The sequence below is a fragment of the Sus scrofa genome, chromosome 6 (assembly GCF_000003025.6).
Source record: "Sus scrofa isolate TJ Tabasco breed Duroc chromosome 6, Sscrofa11.1, whole genome shotgun sequence".
In the NCBI taxonomy this organism is placed as follows: domain Eukaryota; kingdom Metazoa; phylum Chordata; class Mammalia; order Artiodactyla; family Suidae; genus Sus; species Sus scrofa.
The window spans coordinates 108,971,255-108,997,404 of record NC_010448.4 but is presented as its reverse complement, the minus strand read 5'-3'; the positions used below and the strand labels follow the sequence as shown (position 1 = coordinate 108,997,404).

Genomic DNA, 26,150 nt, shown 5'->3' with positions numbered 1-26,150 from the left:
GGGTAGGTGCTATTGTGTCCTGTGACAACTCTGCAAAGATTTAAGACCTTTTGTGTTCAGATGTTTGTATACCCCCTAAATTACAAAGCAAGCAAGACTACAGGATTGTATGCTTGCATGAAGTTTATTGATATATTACGCTTGGTGGCGAACTCCACCTTGAACGTCGACTCAAACAGTGTCGTGTTCGGCATCTGTTAGGAATAATGTAAACAGTTAAATTATAAAATTGACCATGTAGAATGAAAGATCAGAAATCTTAAATTCTATCCTCCTGCTCTGCTATGAAGATCTTGATTACCTGTGCACTTGCACTAAAATATCCTACCATCTCATACCCAAAACAGCCATTTTGACAACCCAGCTGAAAGTCTACAAAGAGTTACGTAAATGCACACAATGCTAAGATATTCTGATAAGCGTTCTCTCCTTAAATATATGAACTGTGGTTCATAATACCTGCCTATAACTGCCATCTAGCTTTTGTCCATCAGATGTTCAGCTGCCCGCATTCTTCCGGCTCCCCGTTGAACTTTCAATCCCAGTGTCTTGATTTGGGAGGCAGGGCTCTGAATTCCATGGTCCCCTCTTCATGTCTGATTTTGTGGTGTATACTCTGCTCCCCAGCTCCTCCCTGCGGCTCGAACCCCCATGCTCTTTCCTGACCTTGGCCTCTGTTTTAATGAGGCATGACAAAACCTCCTTATCCACAGCTAACACCACTTGTCCCTTCAGCTCTTTAATGTGTTTCCAGCCTGTCCGTTCCACTGTAAGCACTCCCAGTAAGAGGGAGCAGGCTCTTAGCGCACTGGTCACCTTGCCCTCCCGTTGTTCTCTGCTCCTCCCTGCCCCTTAAACCTGCCAGGCAAATTGTAGTAAGTCCCCACATGTGATAGTGTCTTTTTTTTTAATCCATCCCCTTTGGCATCTTCTACAGGGCTAGACACAGAACCAAGTTTTCAGAGGTAACTGAGTGGGCTGACTGGTCCATGTTTCAGGCCCCAGGTCCTTGGTGTGTCACAGCCGGTACGGTGCTGCACCCACCCTGCGTTTAGCAGTGACGGGTGGTAAGGAGGTGGGGGACAGTATCCACATCAAGTTAAGCTTACCCAACTCAGGGCCTGAAAATATTTCACTCCCCAGGTCAACAGGTCAAACTGCTGAAAACCCAAGCGTGTTAAGGCGCACGTGTTACGGTAGGAGAGTTTACCTGCCAGTTTTATGTTTCTGCTCTGCGAACATGAGCAGTAGTCACGGTTATTTCTCCAGCAATACCGTAACTTCCAAAGGGAGTACGTTTGTCACCAGATCCTGAACCCTTTTTGGCTACATCTTCTACCGGGAAAGCAACAGAAAGGAAAACTGGGCTTTGTGGTCTGGGGACATCGTGTCCACTTGGAGGAGGACTAGCATTCTGGGAGTTTGGGGTATGTTTCTGGAATTTCGGATCTGCAGGAACAGCAATGGGCACTTGTACTGCAGCGTATCTCTTCAAGGCATCTGGCTGAGAACCAATAGCATGTCCAGGGACAGGTTTCCAATCCTGTGCCTCCTGAACGGTGGAGCCTACCAAAATAAAGGGCGGGGCACCGGTCTTCTTGCTGTCGTCCACCATCACATAAGTTGGAGAAGTAACTTTCGGTGGATGCTGCAGAAACTGTGGATCCTTAGAGTTAGATAAATAGAGGGCTGCGTGGGGGAAAGGCCCAGGTGCAGGTGGCGGTGAAGGGCGACTTGGCTGATTCATGTCAGTTAGACAATAAAGGGTCCACGTGTTAGAATATGGTGGTGGCTGTCCTGCTTCGCCTGCTGCTATTGCTATAAAAAAAAAAAAAATTTGCAGGCATTAGAGATTTGGTCTCTGTATCAGGCGCTATGCACAGAAATGTCTGGTTTTTTTACATATAAACAGCTGTAGTAAGATGTGCCATAAAGCATGCTATAGAGAGGGTGAAATTATGTTTGGTCATGTGAAAGGAAGATTCTGTACAGTTGGAAAACGAGCACCGTGTTGTGAGAGCAAGTGGCGGGGACACTAGGGATGTGGCTGAGAGCAGTCTTTCTCTCAATTGCTATTTCCAGGAACTTAACTTTAGACATGGCTTCTATAGGGTCCTTAGGAGTGGAGGGCCAGCGCTTCTGGCTCTACCATAAAAATCAACAGAAGTTGAACAGAGTGTTGCTGTGTCTACCTACTGATTTCTCTCCACGGAGGAAGGCGGCACTAGGCATCATCTTTTGATCACATGATCAGGTCTCGCTGGCCCTTCGCAGGCACCATCAGCTCCCATTAGTTTGTCACCACACACAAAACATCATATAATCTAGGACTCGGAACCCAAGAGCACATGCACCCTTTGGGGCCAGGCTTGACGTCCTAGGTCCTGGCTGGCAGTAACAGGCTGGCAGGTCACACAGTGGATTGTCAGAAAAAAGTCTCGGGGTGCCATCCATCTGCTGACACCAAGGCCAGGGTCAGGTCACATCTGCCTCGCCTAAGTGGAGACAGTGCCGTCCGGGAGAACTGAGTCCCGGAAGATGGGCCGGAGGAGCTGCATGCTGCCCCACTGTGCGGAGCTCACCTTCTGAATGTGGGACCTGTGGCCCTAGTGCATCTTTTTTTTTTTCCTTCCTCCCAAAAGAAAATAGCACCATGCACATGGTACAGCTATTTTCAGTAGCTTTAGACACTTTCAACTGATAGTTCTTGAAGCTAATTAAAAATAGGCACAAGCCAGAGTTCCTGCTGTGGCTCAGTGGTTAACGAACCTGACCAGCATCCATGAGGACATGGGTTCGATCTGTGGTCTCACTCAGTGGGTTAAGGATCCAGCGTTGCCGTGAGCTGTGGTGTAGGTCACAGACACAGCTCGGATCCCACGTTGCTGTGGCTTTGATGCAGGCCGGCAGCTACAGCCTCGATTGGACTCCTAGCCTGGGAACCCCATATGCCGTGGGTGTGGCCCTGAAAAAAACAAAAAGACAAAAAAAAAAAAAAAAAAAAAAAAAGACACAAGCCAAGTCTTCAAGGTTTGAGAAACCTCCCCAGTGCTTTGGAAATAGGATGGTAACTTGGGAGGAAGAGCTGCTTAAGCCACAAGCATAATGCTGGCCCCACAGGCTCTGCTGCACGCTGCCCTCTGCCTTTCCAACTGTGCAGGATCCCTGTCACCCTGCCAGACAAAATTTCATCTCTAAACACCTGCCATGGTAGCACTTCTTTATTACCCTGGTCCTGGTAAGGGTCAGAGTTGAGTTCCTGCAAAAGGAATGGGGGGCTGGTTCCCACACGCCCCACCTCCCTAAAGGGAGGTGCACTTGTCTGGATGTGACCGGAGGGTGGGCAGACCAAACCCTAACCAGGTGGAGACGGCCAGGCAGATCGTGTCTGTGTCACAGGAATGCACCTGGACTTGGGCCCTGCCCATCCGTTCTGCGGCTGCCAGCTCCACGCACCCCTGTGTGACAGAACTTCAACCTGACCTTGCCGCGCTCCAGCCAGCTGTGCCTTTGCTCCCTCGGCAGTGCATGACCAGCCCCCCAAACCCTATGCAGAGCTCTCCTCCCTCAGTGCAAAGCAGTCAGACACACCACCGTTTCTTTCATGTTTTCAAGCCACCACCTGTGTCAATACTTTGTTGTCATTTGATCTTTGCAGTCACAGGTGAGAAACTTCAAACCAACACCCCTTAATTTCGGTTTTGCAATAGGAGTATTCAGATCGCGCGAACGTATTTTGTACCTGACAACAGGCGCGAATGTTTTACATGACGTGACGTGCAAAACCACGCAAAAGTGCTACGTGACCGAACTTGGGGCCACGCGGTGATGTCACTTTGAAATCCCTCGTCTCAGAAGAGCAAATCTCAAATACAACAAAGCCGTTAAAGAGGATGGGTGTGTTAAATCCTATTTGAAACCAAGACGTCTGACCTCTTGCCTAGATGGTTACCTACCATACAGATGTCACCAGATGTGTAGTTTTGAGTTTTCTTACCTGGCTCCATCAAACCTTGTCCAGGTGCTGCCTCCCATTCTGGTTCCATTTCTGGTTCATTAAGCCCTTCGGGAACAGGAAGGCGGGGGCCACTAGATGATCTTACAGATGCGCCTGAGTGCACTACTGCGGCAGCTCCCCCGAGAACGCAGGTTTGACCTCCGTCTCCTGGGCTGCGGGGTTGGCCCACGACTCCTCCTGCCCGGTGCTGCCAGGGACGAGCGCAGAGATCTCCACTTCCAGGTGCATGGAGTTCTCAGCGCTCACTGCTTTAGTAGCGCCGTCTGCCTCCACGTATGACTCCACTGAGGAGTCATCTTTGGCGCTCTCCAACTGCACAAATTTTGTGGAACCCCAAGATTTTTCAGACACACCCGAGGCTGTCTTGCCTACTGCAAGTATGGGACTGAGAGGTGGTGACTGCTCGTTTCCTTTTGGACGAGCCACGTGATCAGAAAAAGGGGTAACTATGTGTTCTGGTGTTTGCTCGACATAAGGAACTCCTTCGATCACAGGCTCATCCTTATAGATAGATGCTATGTGCATGGTGGATGTCACCTCAATGTCAGCCTGCAAAGGGACCTCAGGAGCTTGATCATAAACAGGAGGTTCTTGTTCAACCTGCAAGGGGAAGGAGGAAGCCGTTGGTGATTCAGCCTTATCGTCTGTAGTGTCAGAACCCAAATCTACACGGACAGATGTTTGGCTCAGAACCTGCAGCGCCACCATCCCTCGAGAGTACACAGTAGGAGTGGCCACCACGGTATCTTCAGCAACCTCTGAGCTCAGCATCTCCTCGGAAAGAACAGGCATACTTGTTGCCACATCCACCATTAAAATGTCAGATTGATCAGAATGAACAGGTGAAACATTACCTAACATCTGGGCAGCAAACTGAGCCGGGTCAGCGGGGACATAGGCAAACTCAGGTGACACGGCTGCTGGCGGCGGTGATGAGGGTGGGGTGGCATTCTTCGGGGTGGTCGGTTTCGAAGGACCGTGAGCTACTTCTGTCGCGTCCTCAGGGTCTGAGAGCAGCTCAGCGTGAACTGATGGGAACTGAGTGGTTTTGTTGCTAAACTGCGGTAATGTGATGTTGTCCTCCTCTGTGTCCGTAGATTTTTCCATCCGTTTAGGTTCCTGGGAAACCACAGGTGTTCTTTCTGGTTCTTTCACACCTTCTAGTTTCTTCTCTTGTGCCCTTCCTTCTGACCACTTCTCCACTGCAAGTAAAAACCAGATGGGTTAATGAGCACATAGTGTACAAAAAAAGGAAATTTAAAGAAAGTAGTAGTAGGTTGAGCATTCAGATGTCTCATTGATAAACAAGTACAAAAGCATGTTGCTTTACTTTCCAACATCTGTAAGTGTGAGGAATGAAATTCTCCCATCCTTGTCCACTCAAAAGACACCTCGGTTCATTTCCTTAGAAATAAGTGGCTCTAAGTGGCACAGCAACAGAATTAATCATCAGATACCACCTTCAGCTAATCAGCATCAGGGGAGAGTCATAATTCTGCCTGAAAATAAAGCTCTTAATACAAATTTCCACACAAAACCGAGGAAAGGAAAAAATACGTCATATCTTAGTAGTTAAACAAATGCTGTCCTGTTAACAAAGGCATTCTTCAGTTTAAGAAACCTGGTATATAAAGTTCAACTTAATGAACTGGAAAACTAGTGGACTATATTTTTACATTAGGAAACATCATAAATTTTAATCTAAACATGGTAGCACCTGCTGGCAAGGTGCATTAAAGCAGCCGAAGCACTGACTAGACAAGAGGAGCGGAAAACCCTGGATCAGGAAGTGGGGCTCAGTGAACTCTCAGACATGAGGAAGTAGCCATGGCTTTGAAGCTCAAGACAGCTGATGACATTCAGAAACTCCTAGAGCTGGAAAACTGCTATAAAGTCATTTTTTGGACTCAACATTCTGCTTGTCACTCACACGGCCATCGAACCACCTGAGTGGTTACCCACCTAAAGCTTTCTCGTCTGCTCACTTGACTGAGGATTTTCTCTTTGGGGAGGCACTTCCGTAATATTACGAAATCTGCAGAAAAGTAGAATTTGCCTTACAAGAACATATGTGCTTCAAGTCAGAATTTTGGCAACATGTTCCTGAGTCCAGCTGCTTTTCCAAAGAACAGTGGCCTCCAGTGTCTCCTTCCACAGGAGCTGTCAACTCAGTCAGGTGTCTACTTCTGGACGTAGATACCACACATACGCTCACACACTGAGAAACGTTTGGGAAAGACAGCAAAGCCATGTTTACTCTTCCCTTCCTCTGCTTAGAGCGATGACCTCATGTGCTAACCAGTCACCTCTTCAGGATTGCCTGTTCACTTCCAAACAAAGCCCTTTACCAGCCAAGACACTGACTGAGTGTGTTTATGCTGTGGGTTTCAACACTGACTAGGCACTGCTGAGGATATTAAGACAGGACCTCATAAAACTTGCTTTCAGTAGGAGCCATAAGCTAGGTATACAGATATTATAGGTAAAAAAAGAAGAGTAAGTACTTAACGAAGGTCCCAATAAAGATCCGTAGAAGTTCAGAGGAGGAAAAGGTATCCTCTGGCTGGAGGAATAAGGGAAATTATGTTTAAATAAGCCTGGCCTGACACTTAAAGTAGCATAAAACCTTATGCCCATCACTATGAGGAAAAGCCAAATAAACCTCAAAATGCTACCTATGAGTCCATCAGTAGAGTCATAAGACAGTCAAGTCACCTGATTTCTGAAGAGTAACCAGCCCCTTCAGGGGGCAAAGGGCCACAGAACTCCCTTGTCTGTGGCAGCACCTGGAAAGGTCACCACTATCTTACCTGGTAAGGTATCAGCTCAAGTCTTAGTGAACTGATAAAAGCCAAATGGGGGCTAGGATGTCAGTCTGGAATAGTCTGGGACTCCAGACATGAGAGGGGGTCACACTCGCTCACAACGGCCAGAGAGAGATCCTCTATCAACACCAGTATCCTTCCTACCACTGAGGCAGAGGCAGGAAACACTGGCTCAAGACTGACTGCAGATGGAAGGCAGAGACTGGCTGCTGAAAATGGGGAAAGAATCAATCAACACCTAGTTAAAAAGAGAAAATTTTGAGGTGTGATGTCAAAAATTATAAGCTCCTATCTTTAATTTGACTAAAATTAAATTAGCTATTTCCTAATCTGGGAGATAAGATGCAGGGTCTTCCCCCTGACACACACACTTAAAATATATGTACTGGGAGTTCCCTGGTGGCCTAGTTGTTACAGAATCAGCAGTATCACTGCGGTGGCTCAGGTTTGATCCTTGGCCCAGCAAATTCCACATGCCATGGGTGTGGCCAAAAAAATATGTATCTGTCCACACACACACATACGCACACACGTATATATGTCACATACACTATTTTTAATAGATACATTTCATTATTGTAAAAAATTAAGATCAGATGCCTTAAGCTTTAATAGTATTTTTGAAATGCAAAGCTCTAGATTAACCATTTGGCTTTGTATAGAATATATGAGAGAATTTTAGTAAATATTTGCATATGAGTTACCACATATTGTAACAAATTTATATTGAGTTCCCGTCGATATCTATTATTACCAAAAGTAGGAGTTCCTATCATGGCTCAGCAGAAACAAATCTGACTAGCATCCATGAGGACGCAGGTTCAATCCCTGGCCTCACTCAGTGGGTTAAGCATCTGGCATTGCCATGAGCGGTGGTGTAGGTTGCAGACTTGGATTGGATCTGGCCTTGCTGTGGCTGTGGTTTAGGCTGGCAGCAACAGTTCTGATTGGACCCCTAGCCTGGGAACTTCCACATGCCACAGGTGCGGCCCTAAAAAGACAAAAAGACAGGGAAAAAAAAAAAAAGGTTAGAGGCACAGAAACAGATGACAACATGATTGGCACAGTGACTGAAATATGTATTTAATATAATGGCTCTTAGGTAATTTTTGTTAAGCTTAAATGAGATGGGGCAGGTGTGAAAGGGGCCCCACACAATTGCCCCATCCAAGATGCCAGGGAGCCCCTGTGGAGAAGTATAGGTGTAACCTACCCTGTCCATTCTGATGTCCTCTATCAGAACACCTATCAGTCTCCCTTGGCCAATGGGACACAAGTGAAGGCTATTAGACTTCTTAGATTTTACTTTTTTGTTGTTGTTGTCTTTTTAGGGCCATACCCATGGCATATGAAAGTTCCCAGGCCAGGGGTTAAATCAGAGCTGCAGCTGCCAGCATACACCATAGCCATAGCAACGCCAGATCTGAGCCGGATTCTGCGACCTATACCACAGCTCACGGCAACCAGATCCTTAACCCACTGAGCAAGGTCAGGGATGGAACCCATGTCCTCATGGATACTAGTTGGGTTCATTACTGCTGAGCCATGAAAGGAACTCTAATTTTACTTTCTTAATGAAAGAAAAAAGTGCCAATGATGCCACCACTTCCTCCTCCTTCCTGCCTTACACATGGACATGATGCCTAGAGCAGTGGCATGAAGCGACAAGTAAGATCTACTAAGAATGATAAAGCAGAGAACCTAGGTAATTGATGATTACAGTATTAGCAGCAGAATACACACTTCAGATAACTTGTTTTCACAGCTAACTGGTTTTGTTACTTGCAGCTAAGGGATGTCCTAACTGCTATTAGAAGTAGTAAGGAAACATGAATGACGGGGACTGTGGTATATGCTGCTTTTTAGATTCTGTGTCTGTTTTTAGTCTAAGAGTTATGTAATATCCATTTTCTCATTGGGTATTTGCATTTGTTACATTAAGATTATCAAGAGGGGAGTTCCCGTCGTGGCGCAGTGGTTAACGAATCCGACTAGGAACCATGAGGTTGCGGGTTCGGTCCCTGCCCTTGCTCAGTGGGTTAACGATCCGGCGTTGCTGTGAGCTGTGGTGTAGGTTGCAGACGCGGCTCGGATCCTGCGTTGCTGTGGCTCTGGCGTAGGCCGGTGGCTACAGCTCCGATTCAACCCCTAGCCTGGGAACCTCCATATGCCGCGGAAGCGGCCCAAGAGATAGCAACAACAACAACAACAACAACAACAACAACAACAAAAAAAGACAAAAAAAAAAAGATTATCAAGAGGGCCGGAGTTCACATTGTGGTTCAGCAGTAATGAACCCAACTAGTATCCATGAGGACTCAGGTTCAATCCCTGGCCTTGCTCAGTGGGTTAAAGATCCTGCATTGCTCTGAGCTGTGGTGTAGGTTGCAGATGTGGCTCAGATCTGGTGTTGCTGTGGCTGTGGTGTAGGTCAGCAGCTACAGCTCCAATTCAGCCCCTAGCTGATTTGCATTTCTCTAATAATCAGGGATGTCAAGCATTTTTTTTTCATGTGCTTGTTGGCCATCTATATATCTTCCTTGTAAAAATGTCTATTCAGGTCTTGCCCATTTTTCAATTGGGTGGTTGGCTTTTTTGCTGTTGAGTTATATAAGTTGCTTGTATGTCCTAGAGATTAAGCCCTTGTCCGCTGCATCATTTGAAACTATTTTCTCCCATTCTCTAAGTTGTCTTTTTGGTTTCCTTTGCTATGCAAAAGCTTGTCAGTTTGATCAGGTCCCATTGGTTTATTCTTGCTCTTATTTCTATTGCCTTGGGAGAATGACCTGAGAAAATATTCATGAGGTTGATGTCAGAGAGTGTTTTTGCTTATGTTCTCTTCCAGGAGTTTGATGGTGTCCTGTCTTATATGTAGGTCTTTCAGCCATTTTGAGTTTATTTTTGTGCATGGTGTGAGAGTGTGTTCTAGTTTCATTGCTTTGCATGCAGCTGTCCAGGTTTCCCAGCAATGCTTGCTGAATAGACTTTCTTTTTCCCATTTTATGCTCTTGCCTCCTTTGTCAAAGATTAATTGACCATAGGTGTCAGGGTTTAATTCTGGGTTCTCTATTCTGTTCCATTGGTCTGTCTGTTTTGATACCAGTACCATACTGTTTTGATGACTTTGGCTTTGTAATATTGCTTAAGTCTGGGAGAGTTATGCCTCCTGCTTGGTTTTTGTTCCTCAGGATTGCTTTGGAAAGTCTGGGTCTTTTGTGGTTCCATATAAATTTCTGGATGGTTTGTTCTAGTTCTGTGAGAAATGTCATGGCTAATTTTGATAGGGATTGCATTGAATCTGTAGATTGCTTTGGGTAGTATGGCCATTTTTACAATATTAATTTTTCTAATCCATGAACATGGAATATCTTTCCATTTCTTTGAATCCTCTTTAATTTCCTTGATTAATGTTTTAGAGTTCTCATCATATAAGTCCTTTACCTCCTTGGTCAGGTGTATTCCCAGGTACTTGATTTTTTGGGTGCAATTTTAAAAGGCATTTTATTTTTGTATTCCTTTTCTAATATTTCATTGTTAGTATAGAGAAATGCGACTGATTTCTGAATGTTAATCTTATATCCTGCTACTTTGTTGAATTTGTTAGTCAGTTCGAATAGTTTTTGGGTTGAGTCCTTAGGGTTTTCTATGTATAGTATCATGTCATCTGCATACAGTGACAGTTTTATCTCTTCCAATTTGGATGCCTTTTATTTCTTTTGTCTAATTGCTGTGGCTAGTTGCTCTTGCACTTTTAAAGGATATATTCAGTGAGGGTATATTCATTCTAGGTTGGCAGCTTTTTGCTTTCAGCGCTTTAGAGATGTCATTCCATAGTCCAGTCTATAGTTTCTGTTAAGAAATCAGCTATTTGATTATTTCCCTGAAAGTAACGTGCCTTTTTACCCTGCCTGTTTTCATGATTTCGTCTTTTTCAGCAACTTGACCATGATCTACTCAAATGTAGTTTTCTTTGTATTTGTTCTTCTGTGGGTTCATCAAACTTTCAGTCAGACTGAGACAATTCTCAGCCATTATTTTCTCAGGTAATACTTTTCCATCTACTCTGTTTTCTCCTCTGACTCCAATTACATGTTAGACCTTTTGAGCTTGTCCCACATATATCTCTTAAACTCTGTTCTATTGTTTTTCTCCCTGCTTCAATTTGGATATTTTATACTGTTTTTTAGTTTCTAATTCTGACTTCTGCTAGTAAAGACATCTAATAAGAATTGGTCTTCAGGAGTTCCCATCATGGCACAGCAGAAACAAATCCGGCTAGCATCCATGAGGATGTGCGTTCAATCCCTGGCCTTGCTCAGTGGGTAAATGATCTGGCATTGCTATGAGCTGTGATGTAGGCTGCAGATGTGGCTCCGATCCTGAGTTACTGTGGCTGTGACACAGGCTAGCAGCTATAGCTCTGATTCAACCTCTAGCCTGGGAAGCCATATGCTTCCAGTGCGGCCCTAAAAAAACAAAAAAAACAAAAAACAACAACAAAAAAAAAGAATTGGTCTGCAGTTCTGGAATAATCTTTTCTTTTTTTGGGGGGGTGCTGCACCTGCAGCATATGGAGGTTCCCAGGCTAGGGGTCTAATCGGAGCTGTAGATGCCGGCCTACACCACAGCCACAGCAATGCAGGATCCAAGCCGCATCTGTGACCTACACCACAGCTCACAGCAATGCCATATCCTTAACCCACTGAGTGAGGCCAGGGATCAAACCTGCAACCTCATGGTTCCTAGTCAGATTTGTTTCTGTTGCGCCATGAAGGGAATGCCAATCATTTGTTTCTTTGTTTCTTATTTTTATATTCTTACTCTGCCAAAGTTTCCCACCTTTTCAAGGCATGTTAATCATAGTTCTTCTCAGTTCTTGCGTAGTAATTCCAGTATTTGAATCTTCTTTGGCTCTGATTCTAGTGAATGTTTTAATTCTTAATTATTAGTCACTTCCTCCTGCTCTGAATGAATGGTAATTTTAATTGTATGCTGGAAACTGTAAATGACATTGTAGAGACTCTGACTATATTATTTTCTTCTAGATGGTTTTGATATCTTGTTCTAACAATGGCAAATCTGATCCTCCTGAGACTTCTTTTTAGATTCTATTAAAATAGATATATTTCAGCTTTGCTCTTATGCCTAGCATATTGTCTTTATTCCTAGGGTATGACCTTCCTGGGTTCTCAACTGAATTGCCAGGGTTTTGGAAAAAAATCGCTTCATTTTGGTTGAGGCCAAACTCCTAAGCCTCCCCCAAACTGCATCACTTCAGAAATGCCTACTTAGCTTTCAGTCTCCCAACAGCTCTTCTCTGCTTAGCTTTATCTTTCTTTTAAAAAAAATTTTTATTATAGTTGATTTATAATTTCGGTCAATTTCTGTTGTATAGCAAAGGGACCCTAGTCATACACACACACACACACACACATACATTCTTTTTCTCACATTATCCTCCATCATGTCATATCTCTGCTAAGCCTTTTCAAGCTTTATAGTTCACACATGAGCAGATTAGGCATTGGCCAAAAAAAAAAAAAAAAAAAAAAAAAAGGTTTTTTCAGACATTTGGGGAATCCTCTGTAAGTGCCTTTCTCTGGTGTTTTGTCACCCAAATCCCAGCCACATTAGTATCCCCAAACTCTGCTTCTCTGTTCCCTCTTCCTGGAGATACTTCCAGTCTCTGCCTGGCCTCTATTTTCCTGCACATGAATTTGAAATATGCCACCAGGATAGATATGGGGCTCAATTTCTGTGAACCCCTTTTCCCAAACTTTGTTAACTTTGTTAACTTCAGCATTAGCTACGTCTCAATTTCACCTAGTACCTGTCTGGCAATGGGTGGGAATTTAAATATTGGTTAAATGAAATAATGAATTGGACTTTAAGGACATGTAGGATTTAAAAGGTAGAAAAGGAAGGGAAAGGAGGGAGAAGTAGCATAAGCCAGAATCAAATGACTTGAAATTACTTCACATTTGCAGAAGATGACAAGTCGTATGTCTGGTGCAGAAAGTCTGTAAGGATATGAAATGAAAGATGATTGCAAAGGTAGGATAGATTTAGATCATAGAAAGCTCTGCATGCCCTGGTCTTTTAAAGAAATCAAAATTTACATACTATGACTTAGACATGCTAGAAAGCATTATCTACTTTCTCTAGCTGATCTCAGTTTGCATTAAAATGCCTCCTTCTGAAACCTCCTACACTGTTGGTGGGAATGTAAGTTGGTACAACCACTATGGAAAACAGTATGGAGGTACCTCAGAAAACTAAATATAGAATTACCATATGACCCAGCAGTCCCACTCCTGAGCATATACCCATATACTTTCCTTGAAAAAGACACTTGAACCTATACGTTCATTGCAACACTATTCACAATAGCCAAGACATGGAAACAACCTAAATGTCCATTGATAGATGAATGGATTAAGAAGATGTGGTATATATACACAATGGAATACTACTCAGCCATAAAGAACAAAATAATGCCATTTGCAGCAACATGGATGGAACTAGAGACTCATACTAAGTGAAGTAAGTCAGAAAGAGAAAGACAAATACCATATGATATCACTTATATCCAGAATCTAATATATGGCAGAAGTAAACCTTTCCACAGAAAAGAAACTCATGGACATGGACAAGAGACTTGTGGTTGCCAAGGGGGAGGGGGAGGGAATGGGATGGCGTGAGAATCTGGGGTTAATAGATGCAAACTATTGCCTTTGGAATGGATGAACAATGAGATCGTGCCCTATATAGCACTGGGAACTATATCTAGTCACTTATGATGGAGCATGATAATGTGAGAAAAAAGAATGTATACATGTATGTGCGACTAGGTCACTTTGCTGTACAGCAGAAAATTGCCCGAACACTGTAAACCAACTGTAATAGAAAAAATAAAAATCATTTAAAAAAAAATGCCTCCTTCCCAAATAAAAAACTGACTTGCTCTTAGTTAAAAATCTTCGTCCCTTCTAGTTTAAAAGTCTGTTTGGGTTAATTATTCAGTCTTTTGGGGTACTGCCTTTTTTATCAAAGTGTCTCCCGTTTCTGAAGAGGGAATCTGATACTACAGTGAGCTCTGGCTCTGATCCACAGGTTGTCCTTTTCTGCTAGCTCTCAGTTACGTCTGGTAGAGGCTTAACTCATACTGCCTAGGTGCAGGGTGCTGGTCTCTGACTTCACTGTACCTACTACTCAGGTTTCTACTCTGTGGAAAGTATGGCCTGTGTGCTTATTTCACTCAAGGCCTGAGAGATCCCCCTCCTAATTTGGTCCTCTTTAGCAAGTAAGGTCTACCTGACAGTTTTTATTTTCTTCCCAGCACACTGCTAGTGGGTTGAGTCACTTCTCTTTTTCCCCATCCAGCACCCTGGGACAATCTAAACACATCTGGATCCACTGAAAGCCACACACAGGCCATAAGAAACTAGAAATATTATCTCAGACCCATCGAGAAAAACTCTTCATTATTTCGAATCCACTGATTCAAAAGCATTGATTTATTTTATTCAATATTTACTGAAAATCTGATCAAGACAATTATAGTGTGGGAGCTGAATGTAGCATATGACATATTAAATGCAGTGCTATGATAACCTTACACTCAGGTTCTGGGAGGCATGTATTCTTCTAGAGAGCACCCAGGAATGCAAAGAACAAGCCACCTGCTTGGGTCTTAGGGACTTGTGATCAGAGATTCTATGTGCCTTCCATATCACCAGTTTCAATCTCAGCCAGTGCTTTTCATGCACGAACCACACCCCAGCATCACAATCCTATTGATGAGAAGGATTTTCCATTTCCCTTCCCTTTGCAACAGGAAATGACTTTGTATCTTATCTTTTTCTCCCTCCTCTATGGTTTACATAAAGTAAAAACTTGGTTCTGATAACATTAGGTCTTAAATCAAAATTCAGATTTGGAAATTCCAAGAAAATCTTCCCTCAGCAAAAACAGGCTCCTGCAAAACTTGTATTAGGAACTTTGGAAACTTAATACTGAATAATTACTTCCTTGCACCAGACTATATTTGCCTTTTCCCTAAAGCAAATGAATCCTTCAATGGGTGGAGATCCAACAGAGCAAACAAAAAAAACAAACAAACCAACGGTTATCTGAAATCAGATTATACTAGGTTAATATTTTTTAAAAGTATCCCCGCAACACTAAAGAGTTTGGATTCTGTGAACAATAGGGAGCTATTGAAGTTTCTGGATAGAAGAGTAAGATATTTAACCCATAAGACCCCAGATGTCCTTCCTTCATGTTCTTACATCTCCTGGCTCCTGTCTTCATCTTGGCAGCTTGGTTTGCTGTCCTAGCTTTCCTGGTTTTCCATTTCTGCTTCTCACCCCAGCGCCCTCCTCTCTTAGTCCTGACCCTGTACTGAAGAGTCTGACCCCAATTCTTCTTTTTATTTTTTTTGCTTTTTTAGGGCCACACCCATGGCACATGGAAGTTCCCAGACAAGGGGTTGAATTAGAGCTACAGCTGCCAGCCTACACCACAGCCACAGCAACACAGGATCCAAGCTGTATTTGCAACCTACGCCACAGCTTATGGCAATGCTGGGTCCTTAACCCACTGAATGAGGCCTGGGATCGAACCCGCATCCTCATGAATGCTAATCCGGCTCATTAACTGCTGCACCATGAAGGGAACTCCTCCTGACCCCAATTCTTGACTCTATCATTTGCTTGGTGATTTATCTGCCTTCTTTAGTATGGTCTATGCCCCAGATGATTAAGCTTACAATGTTAAAGTGTGACTAAAGCCCTACTCCCAACATCACCAGATAATCATTGAAATTTTTTTAACTTAATGAAATTATTACCTTGGTATACCCTGCCTAGGCAAATGCAGGACTTCAAGAAATAAAAGGGTCATTCTGGCATAATACTAGTTTCTGGGGAATCAGTATAGCCTTACTTGAAAAAATTGCCCAGGAAAGTACAGAGTACACTAGAGCCTCACAAAATGTAGTATGTATAGTCCCGAAATAGACATATTCCGTGTTAGTTTAGTAAGAGTGGATAGCTGCAAGTATGTGTAATGGATTCTAAAAGGCAAAAAAATAGAATATGGCATAAGAAACTGAAAACATTATTATGAATATCTAATATGAATAAAAAACTCAAGACAATATTTAATGATGTGCGTAACTACTATGGTGCTGCATAAGAATTGAAAATTAGCCTGATAGATTCATCCCAGGTTCGCAAGGATGGTTCAACATATGCAAATCAATCAATGTCATACACCACATTAACAAAAGTCAAAAACCACATGATCATCTCAATAGATGCAGCAAAAGCATTTGATAAAGTCCAACATCCATTCATGATAAAAACTCTTACCAAAGTGGGTAGAGGGAACATACCTTAACATAATAAAATCCATTTATGACAAACCCACAAATAATACTCAGTGGAGAAAAGCTGAAAGCCTTCCCACTAAAATCTGGAACAAGACAAGGATACCCACTCTCATCACTGTTATTCAACATAGTATTGGAAGTTCTAGCCACTTCAATCAGACAAACAGAAGAAATAAAAGGCATCCAAACTGGAAGCAAAGATGTAAAATTGTCACTGTATGCAGATGACGTGATACTATACATAGAAAAACCTAAGGACTCAACCCAAAAACTATTCAAACTGATTAACAAATTAAGCAAAGCAGCAGGATATAAGATTAACATTTAGAAATCAGTTGCATTTCTGTATACTAATAATGAAATATTAGAAAAGGAATACAAAAATAAAATACCTTTTAAAACTGCACCCCAAAAAATCAAATACCTGGGAATACACCTGACCAAGGAGGTGAAAGACTTATATGTTGAGAACTCTAAAACATTAATCAAGGAAATTAAAGAGGATTCAAAGAAATGGAAAGATATTCCATGCTCCTGGTTGGAAAAAATATTGTAAAAATGGCCATACTACCCAAAGCAATCTACAGATTCAATGCAATCCCTATTAAATTAGCCATGACATTTCTCACAGAACTAGAACAAACCATCCAGAAATTTATATGGAACCACAAAAGACCCAGACTTGCCAAAGCAATCCTGAGGAACAAAAACCAAGCAGGAGGCATAACTCTCCCAGACTTCAGGCAATGTTATAAAGCCATAGTCATCAAGACAGTGTGGTACTGGTACAAAAGAGACAGACAGACCAATGGAACAGAATAGAGAACCCAGAAATAAATCCAGACACCATGGGCAATTAATTTTCAACAAAGGAGGCAAGACTATAAAATGGGAAAAAGACAGTCTTTTCAGCAAGTGGTGCTGGGAAAACTGGACAGCCATATATAAGTCAATGAAACTGGAACACGCTCTCACACCATGCACAAAAATAAACTCAAAATGGCTTAAAGACTTAAACATAACACAATATACCATCAAACTCCTAGAAGAGAACATAGGCAAAGCATTCTCTGATATCAGCCTTACAAATGTTTTCTCAGGTCAGTCTCCCAAAGCAATAGAAATAAAAGCAAAAATAATCCAATGGGACCTAATCAAAATGGCAAGCCTTTGCACAGCAAAGGAAACCATAAAAAAAAAAAAAGACAACTTACAGAATGGGAGAAAATAGTTTCAAATGATGCAACTCACAAGGTCTTAATCTCTAAAATATACAAACAACTTATTCAACTCAGCAGCAAAAAAGCCAAAAACCCAATGGAAAAATGGGCAAAAGAGCTGAACAGACATTTCTCCAAAGAAGATATACAGGAGTTCCTGTCGTGGTGCAGCAGAAACAAGTCCAATTAGGTACTTCCATATGGATAGCAGTATGGAGGTACCTAAGAAAACTAAATATAGAAATACCACATGACCAAGCAATCCCACTCTCAGGCATATACCCAGACAAAACTTTACTTGAAAAAAACACTTGAACCTGTACGTTCATTGCAACACTATTCACAATAGCCAAGACATGGAAACAACCTAAATGTCCATTGATAGATGAATGGATTAAGAAGATGTGGTATATGGAGTTTCCCTTGTGCCAAATCTCTTCTCCATGTCTGTGAGTTTGTTTCTGTTCTGTAGATAGGGTCATCTGTGCCCTATTTTAGATTCCTCATATAAGTGATATTATATTGTATTTGTCGCTTTCTGACTGACTTCACTTAGTATGAGAGTCTCTAGTTCCATCCATGTTGCTGCAAACAGCATTATTTTTTCTTTTTATGGCTGAGTAGTAGTCCATTGTGTATATGTACCACATCTTCTTGATCCACTCCTCTGTCGATGGTCATCTAGGTTGTTTCCATGTCTTGGCTATTGTGAATAGTGCTGCATATCTCTTTTTGAATTATAGTTTTGCCCAGATATATGACTAGGAGTGGAATTACTGAATCATATGGTAGTTCTATATTCAGTTTTCTGAGGTACCTCCCTACTGTTTTCCATAGTGGTTGTGCCAATTTACATTCCCTCGGTGGGTTAGGCCTTCTTGCTTCTTCAAAGAGGTACCTATTTCCTGCCTGTGTTGGAAGCCAAGACAGGGCTAACACTGGAAACTAGACTCAATTAGGCTTACTTAGCAGGATGCATAGTGTTAAGAGTGTCGGATCTCATTTACCACTATTGTGGAGAAACCACTGCCCTCTTCACTGAGTGGTAAAAAGATCAGAACTGGCACAATCTCGGCTACAGGCTCCATACAAGAAGCTGACGAGAGGAAGAAGTAAAATAGTGGGAGATAAGGTAGGAAAAGAGAGCTGAGATTTCACTAAAAGGTTTTTCTCTAGGGATCCTAGAATGTTAGTCTGTCTATTGTAGAAAGACAATAAATGAGTCCTCGAGCTCGTATTTCTTGAGTACAATTTCAGTGACATTACCTACCTTATGAAGTTGTCTTAATTGAAAAAATATATCATAAATAACTCAGACAAAACAGGTGCTCGATAAATTCCATTCCCTTTCTTCCTTCTTTTCCTAGATATACTAAGTGGTAGAACTTGAGACAACTTTTTTGCCTTAAAATATCTAAAATCCCCTCAAATAATGAGTCATGTGCATTAGTGAAGAAATTCTGAGAAGACTGAGAAACAGAAGCACTTTCACTGATTCATACAGTAGTGAGACCTACTTAATGCAACTGCAGAAAATCAAGAGGAGGATCCAAAAAAGTGTTTTACATGACTGCTTTTTTTTTTTTTTCCCCCTGAACCCCCAGCATGCGGAAGTTCCCAGGCCAGGATTCAAACCCGAGCCACAGCAGTGACAGCGCTGGATCCTTATCCTGCTAAACCTACATGAGCTGCTCTATAAATAAGCACATGTGAAATGCCACACCGGAGGCCCAGATAGAGCCAGAGACCATCCTAAAAGTCCTAGGATCTGGAAAATGGGAGAAAAGATGAGAGATGACAGAGGAGTGAGAAAAGTTTGCTTCCAAGTCTGTCTCTTTTCCCTCTTTCATCACCCAACTCTGCATGAAATTTTGAAAGCACTGGGGAGAGGGATAAACATTATTGGTCCTATGGTAAATCCTACCAAAAATTTGGCTCCTTCTAGGAAAAAAATCCTGGAATGAAATGTTTGAAATGCTATGTGCAGGATGTACTTATCTCCGTGCTTTCTGTGCATACGGACAAGCTTGGTAGTAATGCTGCTGCACAATGAACAGACCAATTTGGGAATAACTTTGGAGGATACATCTGATACCTGGGAGACAGTGGGGACCAGTGCATTTGGGATGGTAGTTTAGCTCTTGCCCACATTACCAGGTTTTAAAAACTGGTGCTGTCCTTTAGGCTGATCTAGGCTCACGTTGAAGAAAGTAAAAGACCAGAATAAGGGTCAGCTAACTGAGTCCTCAAGGTATGGTTCATTTCCCCATATTGTCAGTCACTGAGAGCCAGGGAGAGCCACAGACCCAGAGCATGTAGGATATAATAGGTGCCACCACGTATATTTAAAACTGGGATCCCCATAAGGCAAGTTCTATTTAGGAGGAGAAGATGTTGTATCTACATCTCTATTGTAGAGAACTGAAAAATCATGCAGCCAGATTTACCCAAAACTCCCACAGAAGGTGCAGGTGAAGAATTAAGCCAGTCAGAAGGTAGGAGGCTGTCACTTGGGAGAGGAAATACCCTACCTAGTGGCAACTTTATGATGCATGCATATCTCCAGATAGTTCCTCTTTAGACCAGAGTGATGCTTTCTTGGGGACAGGTGGACTTGGGCGGTGTCTATGACAGACCCAACTTAATGGATACTGTTTGTCCATTAACAAGCCATTTGAGGAGTTCCTGTCATGACACAGTGGAAACGAATCCAACTAGGAACCATGAAGTTGTGGGTTCGATCCCTGGCCTCACTCAGTGGGTTAAGGATCTGGTGTTGCTGTGAGCTGTGGTGTAGGTCGCAGACGTGGCTCAGATCCCGAATTGCTGCGGCTGTGACATAGGCCAGCAGCTCTAGCTCCGATTAGACCTGGGAACCTTCACCCACTGTGGGTGTGGGCCCCCCAACTCCCCCCAAAAAAGAAGCCATTTGATATGACAACAAAAGGCAGACAAAATGAGCCAAGTTGATATTGACCATAACTTTTAGGTTTTCTGGTCCTTCTTCCATGTTCCCTTCCCAACTCTCTGGTAAACTAGAACTAGCAGTAGTTTGTAGTTTAGGCAGTTTAGGTAGTTGAGGTAGTCATAGGCACTAAACTACTCAACTGCCCTAAAGAGCAATCTGTCTCTACAGCCATACTGTAGAGCTTACTGCTGGGATTATCTGTACTCTATATCAATTTCCTTGATATCTATTGTTACTGGAGGGAAAAGGCAGGGGAATCTCCTACTCCATATTGAAAATATGGCTGCTCCATTAGTTCAATCTGTTAATTTTGAATGCTGAGATTCAAAGATGTTAACCTATCTAGACCAAAATCCATCAGTTTAGTCCACTTGCTAGGTTGGGAGTTCCTATCTTGGTGAAGTGGAAACAAATCCAACTAGGAACCATGTGGCTTTGGATTTGATCCCTGGCCTTGCTCAGTGGATTAAAAATCTGGCATTGCCATGAGCTGTGGTGTAAGCCAGCAGCTGTAGCTCTGATTGGACCCCTAGCCTGGGAACTGCCATATGCTGTGGATGCGGCCCTAAAAAAAGCAAAAAACAAAGCAAAAAACACTTGTTAGTTTGAAAGGTGGGTAAACTCTTCAGTAAACAAATTAGCTTCAAAGGCTACTACTTAGTTACCTACCACCATAAAGATTCACTGACTTTATCACCATTCTAAACCAAGCAAGTCTGCACACCCGGTCCTTTCAGACATAGCTCTTGGCACAACAGACACAAGTACAAAGGCCATAGGAACTTTGACTGCCTGGGAAGCCAGGCTCATGGAAAGGGGGAGAGTGGTCAGTGCTGGAGCACTTGTGTGTATATCCTGCTGATGGTAAGCAAACCCCAGATCTATTCCCCACGGTAAGCTGAAAATGCCATCAAGACCTTGCAGGGAAGCAGCCAGACTTGACAATAAAATATTCCTGAAGCACAGCAGATCACTCTCCCACCCCTTGAAATTTTTTTAAGGGCTGTACCCGCAACAAACTAAATTCCCAGGCTAGGGATCCAATTGGAGCTGTAGCTGCCGGTTTACACCACAGCCACAGCAATGCCAGATCCAAGCTGAATCTTCAACCTACACCACAGCTTGCGGCAATGCCGGATCCTTAATGCACTGAATGAGGCCAGGGATCAAACCTGCATCTTCATGGATACTATACTAGTCAGGTTCATTTCCACTGAGCCACAGTGGGAACTCCGAAATGCTGACTCTTCCTATTCTTAACCTTGCTTTTTGTCTGAGTGTTTCTTTCACTGTAGATCCAAACGCTCATGATTTTTACATTTTCCTAGGTCTTACCCCTGATCTCTCCCTAGTTTGTCTGTGTTACCACTTCATATCACCAAAGTGGCTGAGAATCAAAGTGATCCTACATTTCCTTTCTCTATGGTCATTCCAAAACACTGGTCAGCAGTGTAGCATTATTTAGCTATTTCTCACAATCACTGTAAGTCACCATTTTCTCCACAAAATTCTTCCTAAAGTTTTTTCTTACCATTCTTTTAGATATGTGTGCCTGTCCTTGGGAGTTAATCAATATATCCTGTTTTTCTTATATTGATCTTCCCAGATTTTCATCATGTGAACTTTGCCATTTCCATTTTTCCCCCCGACTCCTTCAGCTCAGTTTCATGCTTCATGTTCACATAAGAGACATTTACACATATATACATAAAACACAACTTTTTTAAAAGCATATATACAGCCTTAGGTCACAGAGGCAGGCCAGAGACCACCTGCAATGAAAAACCTCGCTCTTCACTACATAGAGACACACTTGGAACAGAAACATTGATCTCCTGTCCTCTAAGCTGGACTGCAGTTAAACTATCATGGGGAGAAAAAAAGGGTGATTGACCTTTTCTCTTAAAATAATCTTCCAAGAAGACTGTTGATACAGCTCTCCTAAGTAATGCATCTCATAATACTCAAATTATTGAGTCTTTATTACCACAAAATTCAGGATATATTGGAAAGGGTTTGAATAGTAGTTTATACACACTGTTCTAGGTCTTATTTTATGAAATCGTTTGCAAAAGGCATGTTTCCTATTTTTTGTCTTTTTTAAGATTTTGAATCCTCCAAAATGTCAGTTCTCAGATTAAAAAAAAAAAAAAACTGATTCAATAATAAAGCATCAATGTGATTACTTAAACATCAGTACAAATTATTTAAGCAGAAATTATATGAGATCACTCAAGTTTGAACTTATGCTAGGAATGATGCAATAATTTATAATTAGATCTTTATTAAACTATTACTATATATTATTTTTATTAAACTATGGTACTTACCTTTAGTCTGATGAAATTGTTTAACCAGATCTTTTATATCCAGAGAATTATTTCCTGAAGAAATAAATACAGGAAATCAGATACATAAAATTGCCAATTTAAAAAGCTTTCTTTTTCAAAGTAACAAATATATTATCTAAAACAATAACAAACCTTCTCTAAATACAATAAGTTCTTTGAAATAAACTGCTGCAAACTGGGTGATGTTTGGTGGATTGGTTTTGAGAATGGCTCTGCTAACTCCCTCAAGCAGAGTCTTGAGGCCATAAGGTATGACAAGTCTGGGCTTTGAAGAAATCATTCTAGCAAGATGTTTGTAATCTCAACTGTAAAAAAAAAAAAAGTCTTATAAATAGTATATTCATTTTTCATTAACAATTTTATGAACTAACTATAGTTTTTAAGAACAAATCCATCTTCCATTAAAATTACTAGCTTTAGTTCTAATCTCTAGGTATTTATTCTAGTAAAATTGGCTAATTTTTTTTTTTTTTTTTTTTTAGGGCCTCACCCATGGCACATGGTGGTTCCCAGGCTAGGGGTCAAATTAGAGCTATAGCTGTCAGCCTACACCACAGCCACAGCAATGCCAGATCCTTAACCCACTGGGCAAGGCAAGGGATCAAATCTTCGTCCTCATGAATACTAGTCAGATTCGTAAAATGCTGAGCCACGACGGGAACTCCAAATTGGCCAATTTTTAATGGTAGCTAAAAAAAGAACCATACTACCAACAACTTATCATGTACAGATGAGCAATCTAGTACTACTAAATAAGTCTGTATCAGGAGCTCCAGAATGGTACTAAAAGCAAAGAACACCAACCAAACAAAACCTGTTTCTATAAAATTTAGTAAACATTCTGTGCAGGAAAAATCAAAGATAAATTAAGCTCATTTATCTATGTCTCAGAAACATCTTTCCAAACCACATGGCAACCAGCTTTTCTGTACATTCTAATAGAGTACAAAGTAGAATTTCTCCCCCAAAAATCTTTTTTTCTCTTTTCCAAACATATCCCCAGACACAGCGATCATCTTTAAGTGTACATATTTTAGCGTAAAATTTGGGGGAGGCCTCACCTGCCGCATGCAGAAATTCCCAGGCCTGGGGTCAAACCTGTGACACAGCAGCAACAACACTGGATTCCTAACCTGCTGTGCCACCAAGGGACTCCTAGTTTTAAATTTAATTTTGTTTTTAACATTAAGCAGAGTAGTTACTCGTGGTATTGTACTACCTACCACCATATGTACCTCTTTTCTCAGATCATCCCTAAACCTCTGCTTTAGTTTTTCCTCCCCCTCTTTTGCCTTCCTGGATGTTAAGTAGTAACATGGGTATTGCATAGTCTTACTTGTAATTCTGAGTTGCAGATGTTGTCACCCTAAACTGTGTCAGTGTATTCTTTTTCATTCTAAAAAATTATTTAAGGTGGTTTATAAATACACATAAGAACAAAATTAAATATTAAGGCTATCTGTTCAGTAGTTGAGAGGAAAATTATTGTAGGAAAAATAGGATGAAACCAGAGGTAAGGTTAGTATCCCAAATACGAGCCGTAGGTCTTACACTAGAGATTGAGTGTCAGATCAGCTTCCTGAGTTACCAAGTGGCCATCAAATAGAAAACAGTTGGTTAAATGATTCAGGTTTCTTTCTTTCTTTCTTTCTTTTTTTTTTTTTTTTTTTGTGGCTGCACTCATGGCATGTGGAAGTTTCCAGGCCAGGGAGATCGAACCCCTGCCATAGCAGCAACCCAAGCTGCTGCAGTGACAATGCCAGATCCTTATCCAGATGCACAAGAGAGCTCCAATTCAGGTTTCTTGAGATAAAAAACAAATCAGTTGCTTGGGAGAATCACAGATATTCTGGGTACTAAGACCCAGGAGAAATTTCTCCTCTGGGTCTTCATAAAGAGGAGAATAGTGTGGTATAATGAACCACGTCCTCAACAATATCTCTGTAGTAAAGAGAGTAATGAGTTTCATGGGGCTAAATGGCACAGTTTAGTTACAGCAATTATACAAGGGACAAACCTCTAAGAAAGAGTAACTAATGTGTCACAGCAAAATGTTGAATATTTAAAAGCATATTTCATCTTCCCAAAGATCAGGGGGAAAAAATGATCAATATTAGCCAAAGCAAAACCTTTGAGAATATAATTAAGGGTATCTTATTCAATCTAATGAAAACTTACTATCAGAGTATCATTTAATGGGAGCTTTACTGAATTAAACCATCTTTAAAAAACCTGTAGTGCAGCTCTGGCAGGACCATATGCTAAACGTTAAGGGACATAGGTGGTAATTAAATGGATGATGCACATACATTTCATTTACATTTATACACACACACATATATATTTTTAAATTACATCCTTGCACCCAGTGTGAGTTGATAGGTCATGTTTTGAAAGTGGCTTACCAGTAACCATGATGGAGCTAACAAAACACACTCTCTGTAGTCAGTCAGCAGTTGGTGCTGCCAATCTTGGGGAGAGCACCCACTCAATGATCCTAAATATGCTGCACTCCCACCCCTTCCCAGATGTTGTGAATGTTCGGGGCTGTTAAGCGCCCTAGGATCAGGGATGCTGAGCATCCTACAAAGCAGTCCCGTACAAAGAACTGTCCTGAAGAAGATGAGAAATACTCTAACACCAATTGTAAGTAATCAAAGGGTAAAGGCACAAATACAGACGCTTACACCTTACTTATTCTCCTCAAACTTCACCTTTAAGCAATGTTTGTCAAAAACAAATTTTACAATCTCCACCCTCCACATCAAAATGAGAACTTCCGCTAACCCATAACATAGGGGGAACGCCTGAGCAGGAAAACGGTGCCTTTGGCTGAGGATGCAAGAGTGGTAGCTTCGGAATCACAGAAAATGAAAATGGTACCCACTACTGACTCCCTAAAGACCTAGGCTGGGGTCTGTGATGGTTTTGCCGTTTGGGTGGCTTAATGGAGAGGGCGGTAAGACGTGGGACAGCGGGCGTCCGGATTCCACGTCGCCTAGTTCAGCGGTGGCGGTGGCTGACCTGCCGGCCCGGACCCCGAGTCCACCACACGGGTACTGGCCTGCTGGTGCCTCACTGGCTGGTGTGGGCCCTCCTCAGCCCGCAGGCCTTCCACTCCGGAGCCCTACGCTGTCCCGACACTTGAGGAACCGCCCGCAAACCCCACCGCGAGAGACACCGCGAACTCCTAACTGCCGCTGGGAAGCGGGGAGAAAGGCAGGTGCCTTTGAGCCAGACTCGCCGCACCTTCTCCTTTCCGGCTACGCTCTAATGAGCTTCCTCGCAGCCCCCTTGCCGGCGGCTCCTGTAGGAGTCCGCGCTCCCGCAGGGTCTTATATACCCCTGGAGACGTCAGGCCTACGTCACAAAGT

General features: G+C 42.3%; 1 protein-coding gene across 3 annotated transcripts; it reads right to left on the bottom strand.

Annotated features, from left to right (window-relative positions):
- Positions 110–26,065, bottom strand: CABYR (calcium binding tyrosine phosphorylation regulated). Of its 3 annotated transcripts, none has more exon segments than NM_001348767.1 (6): positions 110–194; positions 1,211–1,818; positions 3,998–5,220; positions 22,756–22,809; positions 22,909–23,081; positions 26,026–26,065. In NM_001348767.1, coding segments are annotated over 3 exon segments (1,302 nt in total). In that variant the 5' UTR covers positions 23,057–23,081; positions 26,026–26,065; the 3' UTR covers positions 110–194; positions 1,211–1,818; positions 3,998–4,120.